Source organism: Manacus candei, unplaced genomic scaffold (assembly GCF_025592945.1).
Source record: "Manacus candei isolate 608988 ecotype Guabito, Panama unplaced genomic scaffold, ASM2559294v1 h1tg000280c, whole genome shotgun sequence".
NCBI lineage: Eukaryota > Metazoa > Chordata > Aves > Passeriformes > Pipridae > Manacus > Manacus candei.
This window is the reverse complement of record NW_026138328.1, coordinates 52,501-59,888: the sequence shown is the minus strand read 5'-3', so window position 1 is coordinate 59,888 and position 7,388 is coordinate 52,501. Positions and strand designations below refer to the sequence as shown.

Below are 7,388 nucleotides of genomic sequence, written 5' to 3'. Positions count from 1 at the left end.
GTGCGGGTGTAGCGCTGAGGGTCGGTTCTCCCCGTTGCTAGGTGAGGCGGGGTAGACCAGTTCCCGAGGAGGGGACTTAGAGCCGGAGCGCCTGGGCTGGCCTTAGAGGCGGGGTAGACCTGTTGCCGCCGAGGGGACTTAGAGCCTGAGCGCCGCGGCTCGGCCGGGTGGAGGTAGACCTGTTGCCGCCGGGAGGACTTAGAGCCTGAGCGCCGCGGCTCGGCCCGGTAGCGGGTAGACCTGTTCGCGTCGGCGAGCGGACTTGGAGCCGGAGCGCCGCCGCCCGGCTCGGCCCGGAAGCGGGTAGACCTGTTCGCGTCGGCGAGCGGACTTGGAGCCGGGGCGCCGCCGCCCGGCTCGGCCCGGAAGCGGGTAGACCTGTTCCCGTCGGCGAGCGGACTTGGAGCCGGGGCGCCGCCGCCCGGCCCGGCCCGGTGGCGGGTAGACCTGTTCCCGCCGTCGAGCGGACTTGGAGCCGGGGCGCCGCCGGCCTGGTCCGGTGGCAGGTAGACCTGTTCCCGTCGGCGAGCGGACTTTAAGCCGGGGCGCCGCCGCCCGGCTCGGCCCGGTGGCGGGTAGACCTGTTCCCGCCGGCGAGCGGACTTGGAGCCGGAGCGCCGCCGCCCGGCCCGACCCGGTGGCGGGTAGACCTGTTCCCGCCGTCGAGCGGACTTGGAGCCGGGGCGCCGCCGGCCTGGTCCGGTGGCAGGTAGACCTGTTCCCGTCGGCGAGCGGACTTTAAGCCGGGGCGCCGCCGTCCTGCCCGGTGGTGGGTAGACCTGTTCCCGTCGGCGAGCGGACTTGGAGCCGGAGCGCCGCCGCCCGGCTCGGCCCGGAAGCGGGTAGACCTGTTCGCGTCGGCGAGCGGACTTGGAGCCGGAGCACCGCCGCCCGGTTCGGCCCGGTAGCGGGTAGACCTGTTCCCGTCGGCGAGCGGACTTGGAACCGGGGCGCCGCCGTCCGGCCCGGTGGCGGGTAGACCTGTTCCCGCCGGCGAGCGGACTTGGAGCCGGGGCGCCGCCGTCCGGCCCGGTGGTGGGTAGACCTGTTCCCGTCGGCGAGCGGACTTGGAACCGGGGCGCCGCCGTCCGGCCCGGCCCGGTGGCGGGTAGACCTGTTCCCGCCGTCGAGCGGACTTGGAGCCGCGGCGCCGCCGCCCGGCCCGGCCCGGTGGCGGGTAGACCTGTTCGCGTCGGCGAGCGGACTTGGAGCCGGAGCGCCGCCGCCCGGCTCGGCCCGGAAGCGGGTAGACCTGTTCGCGTCGGCGAGCGGACTTGGAGCCGGAGCGCCGCCGCCCGGCTCGGCCCGGAAGCGGGTAGACCTGTTCGCGTCGGCGAGCGGACTTGGAGCCGGGGCGCCGCCGCCCGGCTCGGCCCGGAAGCGGGTAGACCTGTTCCCGTCGGCGAGCGGACTTGGAGCCGGGGCGCCGCCGCCCGGCCCGGCCCGGTGGCGGGTAGACCTGTTCCCGCCGTCGAGCGGACTTGGAGCCGGGGCGCCGCCGGCCTGGTCCGGTGGCAGGTAGACCTGTTCCCGTCGGCGAGCGGACTTTAAGCCGGGGCGCCGCCGCCCGGCTCGGCCCGGTGGCGGGTAGACCTGTTCCCGCCGGCGAGCGGACTTGGAGCCGGAGCGCCGCCGCCCGGCCCGGCCCGGTGGCGGGTAGACCTGTTCCCGCCGTCGAGCGGACTTGGAGCCGGGGCGCCGCCGGCCTGGTCCGGTGGCAGGTAGACCTGTTCCCGTCGGCGAGCGGACTTTAAGCCGGGGCGCCGCCGTCCTGCCCGGTGGTGGGTAGACCTGTTCCCGTCGGCGAGCGGACTTGGAGCCGGAGCGCCGCCGCCCGGCTCGGCCCGGAAGCGGGTAGACCTGTTCGCGTCGGCGAGCGGACTTGGAACCGGGGCGCCGCCGTCCGGCCCGGTGGCGGGTAGACCTGTTCCCGCCGGCGAGCGGACTTGGAGCCGGGGCGCCGCCGTCCGGCCCGGTGGTGGGTAGACCTGTTCCCGTCGGCGAGCGGACTTGGAGCCGGGGCGCCGCCGCCCGGCTCGGCCCGGAAGCGGGTAGACCTGTTCCCGTCGGCGAGCGGACTTGGAGCCGGAGCGCCGCCGCCCGGCTCGGCCCGGAAGCGGGTAGACCTGTTCGCGTCGGCGAGCGGACTTGGAGCCACGGCGCCGCCGCCCGGCCCGGCCCGGTGGCGGGTAGACCTGTTCCCGCCGACGAGCGGACTTGGAGCCGGAGCGCCGCCGCCCGGCTCGGCCCGGTGGCGGGTAGACCTGTTCCCGCCGGCGAGCGGACTTGGAGCCGGGGCGCCGCCGTCCGGCCCGGTGGTGGGTAGACCTGTTCCCGTCGGCGAGCGGACTTGGAACCGGGGCGCCGCCGCCCGGCTCGGCCCGGTGGCGGGTAGACCTGTTCCCGCCGGCGAGCGGACTTGGAGCCGGAGCGCCGCCGCCCGGCCCGGCCCGGCGGCGGGTAGACCTGTTTGCGGCCGGTGCTCGGAGCGTGGCACCGAATTCGCGGATCGAGCGGACGGCGTGCAGCCGCTAAATCCGTCGATTGGCGCGCCGGCGTGCCCTTCCGACCCCGCCCTGACCTCCCGGATTTCCCACAGTTCTTTGCGAGTCCTTCCAGCGGGCATGCTCCGTCGAGTACTCTCTCGGGGGTCTTGTTGCGGAGACTCCATCTCCCGTGGCCCTTTGCGGCAGACTTGCTCTCCGGCGTAAAGGCTTTCCCCTGCCCCGAGGGTGAAAGAAGAGACGTTCTCTGCGGGGCGGGGAAGCGGGGGGAGTAACTGGGACTCTCTTTAGGCGGCGCGGCTGCGGCCGACCGGGCTCGGCCGCCTCGGCGCCGCCGGGAAGAGCCGGTGTCCGAGCCTAGCGGCTAGAGCCGGTCTCGGGGCTTAGCGCTGCGGTTTCTGGCCGGCGCTCCGAGCGTAGCAGCCTTTCCCCTGCCCCGAGGGTGAAAGAAGAGACGCTCTCTGCGGGGCGGGGAAGCGGGGGGAGTAACTGGGATTCTCTTTAGGCGGCGCGGCTGCGGCCGACCGGGCTCGGCCGCCTCGGCGCCGCCGGGAAGAGCCGGTGTCCGAGCCTAGCGGCTAGAGCCGGTCTCGGGGCTTAGCGCTGCGGTTTCTGCCCGGCGCTCCGAGCGTAGCAGCCTTTCCCCTGCCCCGAGGGTGAAAGAAGAGACGTTCTCTGCGGGGCGGGGAAACGGGGGGAGTAACTGGGCCTCTGCCTGGGTGGCAGGGCTGCCGCCGCCTCGGCTCGGCCGCAGAGGTGCGCAGCGGGTAGAGTCGCCGTCCGTGCCCAGCGGGTAGAGCCCTCGTCCGAAGCCGGCGGGTAGAGCCGGTGTCCCGGGGCAGCGGGTAGACCGGTTTTCCGGGCTCGTCGGCTCGACGCGCTCTCCGAGTCGGGCGGCTCGAGCGGGTTCCAAGCGCTTAGCCGAGGCCCTCGGCGGACGCCGAGGCGCCACCGTTTCTGCCCGGGGCTCCGAGTGGGAAAGAAAGGGCGTTGTCTGCGGCGTGGGTAAAAAGGGGGAGTAGCTGGGACTCTCTTAAGGTGGCAGGGCGGCGGCCGACTGGGCTCGGCGGCGGGGGTGCCGGCGGGTAGAGTTGCGTTCCGAGCCCGACGGGTAGACGTGGTGTCCGACTCCGGCGGGTAGACCTTTTGTCCGAGCCCGGCGGGTAGACCTGTTGTCCGTGCCCGGCGGGTAGACCTGGTGTCCGAGTCGGGCTGGTAGACCTGGTGTCCGAGCTGGGCGGGTAGACCTTTTGTCCGAGCCCGGCGGGTAGACCTGGTGTCCGAGCCCGGCGGGTAGACCTGGTGTCCGAGCCCGGCGGGTAGACCTTTTGTCCGAGCCCGGCGGGTAGACCTGTTGTCCGAGCTGGGCGGGTAGACCTTTTGTCCGAGCTCGGCGGGTAGACCTGTTGTCCGAGCCGGGCGGGTAGACCTGGTGTCCGAGTCGGGCGGGTAGACCTTTTGTCCGAGCCCGGCGGGTAGACCTGTTGTCCGTGCCCGGCGGGTAGAGCTGGTGTCCGAGTCGGGCGGGTAGACCTGGTGTCCGAGCCCGGCGGGTAGACCTGGTGTCCATGCTGGGCGGGTAGACCTGGTGTCCGAGCCCGGCGGGTAGACCTGGTGTCCGAACCGGGCGGGTAGACCTTTTGTCCGAGCCCGGCGGGTAGACCTGGTGTCCGAACCGGGCGGGTAGACCTTTTGTCCGAGCCCGGCGGGTAGACCTGGTGTCCGAGCCCGGCGGGAAGACCTGTTGTCCGAGCTCGGCGGGTAGACCTGGTGTCCGAGCCGGGCGGGTAGACCTGGTGTCCGAGCCCGGCGGGTAGACCTTTTGTCCGAGCCCGGCGGGTAGACCTGTTGTCCGAGCTGGGCGGGTAGACCTTTTGTCCGAGCTCGGCGGGTAGACCTGTTGTCCGAGCCGGGCGGGTAGACCTGGTGTCCGAGCCCGGCGGGTAGACCTGTTGTCCATGCTGGGCGGGTAGACCTGGTGTCCGAGTCGGGCGGGTAGACCTTTTGTCCGAGCCCGGCGGGTAGACCTTTTGTCCGAGCCCGGCGGGTAGACCTGTTGTCCGTGCCCGGCGGGTAGACCTGGTGTCCGAGTCGGGCGGGTAGACCTGGTGTCCGAGCCCGGCGGGTAGACCTGGTGTCCATGCTGGGCGGGTAGACCTGGTGTCCGAGCCCGGCGGGTAGACCTGGTGTCCGAACCGGGCGGGTAGACCTTTTGTCCGAGCCCGGCGGGTAGACCTGGTTTCCGAACCGGGCGGGTAGACCTTTTGTCCGAGCCCGGCGGGTAGACCTGGTGTCCGAGCCCGGCGGGAAGACCTGTTGTCCGAGCTCGGCGGGTAGACCTGGTGTCCGAGCCGGGCGGGTAGACCTGGTGTCCGAGCCCGGCGGGTAGACCTTTTGTCCGAGCCCGGCGGGTAGACCTGTTGTCCGAGCTGGGCGGGTAGACCTTTTGTCCGAGCTCGGCGGGTAGACCTGTTGTCCGAGCCGGGCGGGTAGACCTGGTGTCCGAGCCCGGCGGGTAGACCTGTTGTCCATGCTGGGCGGGTAGACCTGGTGTCCGAGTCGGGCGGGTAGACCTTTTGTCCGAGCCCGGCGGGTAGACCTTTTGTCCGAGCCCGGCGGGTAGACCTGTTGTCCGTGCCCGGCGGGTAGACCTGGTGTCCGAGTCGGGCGGGTAGACCTGGTGTCCGAGCCCGGCGGGTAGACCTGGTGTCCATGCTGGGCGGGTAGACCTGGTGTCCGAGCCCGGCGGGTAGACCTGGTGTCCGAACCGGGCGGGTAGACCTTTTGTCCGAGCCCGGCGGGTAGACCTGGTGTCCGAACCGGGCGGGTAGACCTTTTGTCCGAGCCCGGCGGGTAGACCTGGTGTCCGAGCCCGGTGGGAAGACCTGTTGTCCGAGCTCGGCGGGTAGACCTGGTGTCCGAGCCGGGCGGGTAGACCTGGTGCCCGAGCCCGGCGGGTAGACCTGTTGTCCATGCTGGGCGGGTAGACCTGGTGTCCGAGTCGGGCGGGTAGACCCTGTGCGCGAGCCGGGTGGGTAGACCTGTTGCCTAAACCCGGCGGGTAGACGTGTTGTCCGTGCCGTGCGGGTAGACCTGGTGTCCGACTCGGGCGGGTAGGCCTGGTGTCCGAACCCGGCGTGTAGGCCGGTGTTCCGTGCCGTGCGGGTAGACCTGTTGTCCGAACCCGGTGGGTAGACCTGCTGTCCGAGCCCGGCGGGTAGACCGGTGTTCCGTGCTCGGCGGGTAGACCTGGTGTCCGAGTCGGGCGGGTAGACCTGGTGTCCGAGCCCGGCGGGTAGACCTTTTGTCGGGACCCGGCGGGTAGACCTTTTGTCCGAGCCCGGCGGGTAGACCTGGTGTCCGAGCCCGGCGGGTAGACCTGTTGTCCGTGCTCGGCGGGTAGACCTGTTGTCCCGGTTTTTGGGGTCGACCCGTTTCCCCACTCGAGCGGGGCCGAGCGGCCTCGTGCCCCGCCGGATGCTGGCGAGCATCAGGTCTACCCGGTTCCGGGGCTGGCGAGCATCAGGTCTACCCGGTTCCGGGACCGGCCGATCCGGCCGCCGCGGCCGCGGCCGCCGGCCTGCGCCCCGCCGGCGTCCCGGCTCCGGGCCACCAGGTCTACCCGGCTCCGGCGGGACTTAGGCGCCTGGCGGCATTTTCGGGGTAGACGTGTTGTCGCGGCCGGCCCCGGAAGTCGGCCAAGGGGTCGCTGTCGGGCGCCGCCTCCAGTTAGGTCGAGCTGAGAGGCGGCCTGCTCTCGCGCGCCTCCCCGCTGAGGAGCCTCGAGCCGCTTTGGCGACCCGGCCGGGCCAGGACGCGTCTGTCCGTACTATGGGCAGGGGTTGTCTAGCAGCGCGGGTTCCGAGGGCCCCTTTTCTTCCGCGTCTGCTGCCGAGCGCGGCCTTCGGCGCGTGCCACGGGCCGGCCAACCCCACGAGCGGCAGGAAGGCCGGCGAGAAAGCCGCGGGGCACTCGGCCGGCTTCCTGGGGCGGGTCCGATGACGGGAAAGGAAGACGAGAGCCGAGCGCGAAAGCGCAGCCAAGGGAGTTGCGGGACTGGGACGGCCGAGGGGGGCCCGCGGGGGCCCAGCAGCGTCCAGCCCGAGCCGGTGGCGGCTGCCGGCTCCCCGAGGGCCCCGGGCGAAGGCGGTGGTGTGCGAGGGCGGCGAGGCGGCGTCGTCTCGTCCTTCCCATGCGCCGGCCCTAAGCCGGCGCCCGTCGTGCGGTGGCGGCGGGCATTGTTGCGGGCAGTTGGCGGCCGGGGCTGGAAGGGTGGAGCCCGCGTGGGCTTCTTTTGCCCGGCCGCCTCCCGAGAGCCCCGAAGATGGTCCGGGCCTGGGTGGCGGCGCCCTGTCCTCGGCTGACGGCGGCAGCGGTGCCGGCGGCGTGCCGGGGACTGGCGGTGGGCGTGCGGCCTTGCCTGGGCCCGGTCGGTTGCCGGAGGGGCTCGGTGACGGGACTGCCCGTTGTCGGGCGAGGCGGCGCTTCCCTGGGCGCGCCTCGCCTCTTTTGTTCGTCCCCCCTTCCTCGGCCCTAAGCCGGGGACCCGCCCAGCGGGCCGAAGGCGGCGGCGCCAGCCGGCCAGGGTGTGGCCGGCGGCCGCGCCGGCAGAGCGAGAACCCGACAGAGTTGCCCGGAGCCCCGGAGAGAGACGCACGATGGCCGTTGGCGGGCGAGGCGGCGGCGCCTCGCCCCTTCCTCCTCTCCGGCCGGCACCAGAGCCACGGCGGCCGGGCGGCCCGTGCGGTCGGGCCTGCCCCGCCGACCTGGCTGCCGGAGGGCTGGGTTCCGCGGAGGTCTGCCGCCCGGGGGCCGGGTTGCGGGCGAAGTGGGGGCGCCCTCCCGGCCCTTTATTTTTTTTTTTTTTTTCTTCTGGCGGCCTTA

General features: G+C 72.7%; 1 protein-coding gene across 1 annotated transcript in view; it reads right to left on the bottom strand.

Annotated features, from left to right (window-relative positions):
* Positions 1-94: 94 nt before the first annotated feature.
* LOC127464833 (translation initiation factor IF-2-like) overlaps positions 95-7,388 on the bottom strand; it is a 38,959-nt gene continuing 31,665 nt past the window's right edge. The window contains exons 4-8 of the mRNA XM_051775296.1: positions 2,398-2,466; positions 1,594-1,791; positions 918-1,459; positions 716-848; positions 95-240 (exon numbers count right to left, since the gene is read on the bottom strand). Of these exons, the coding sequence (XP_051631256.1) occupies positions 739-848; positions 918-1,459; positions 1,594-1,791; positions 2,398-2,466 (919 nt within the window). The 3' untranslated portion in view covers positions 95-240; positions 716-738. The remainder of the gene's footprint in view (positions 241-715; positions 849-917; positions 1,460-1,593; positions 1,792-2,397; positions 2,467-7,388) is intronic.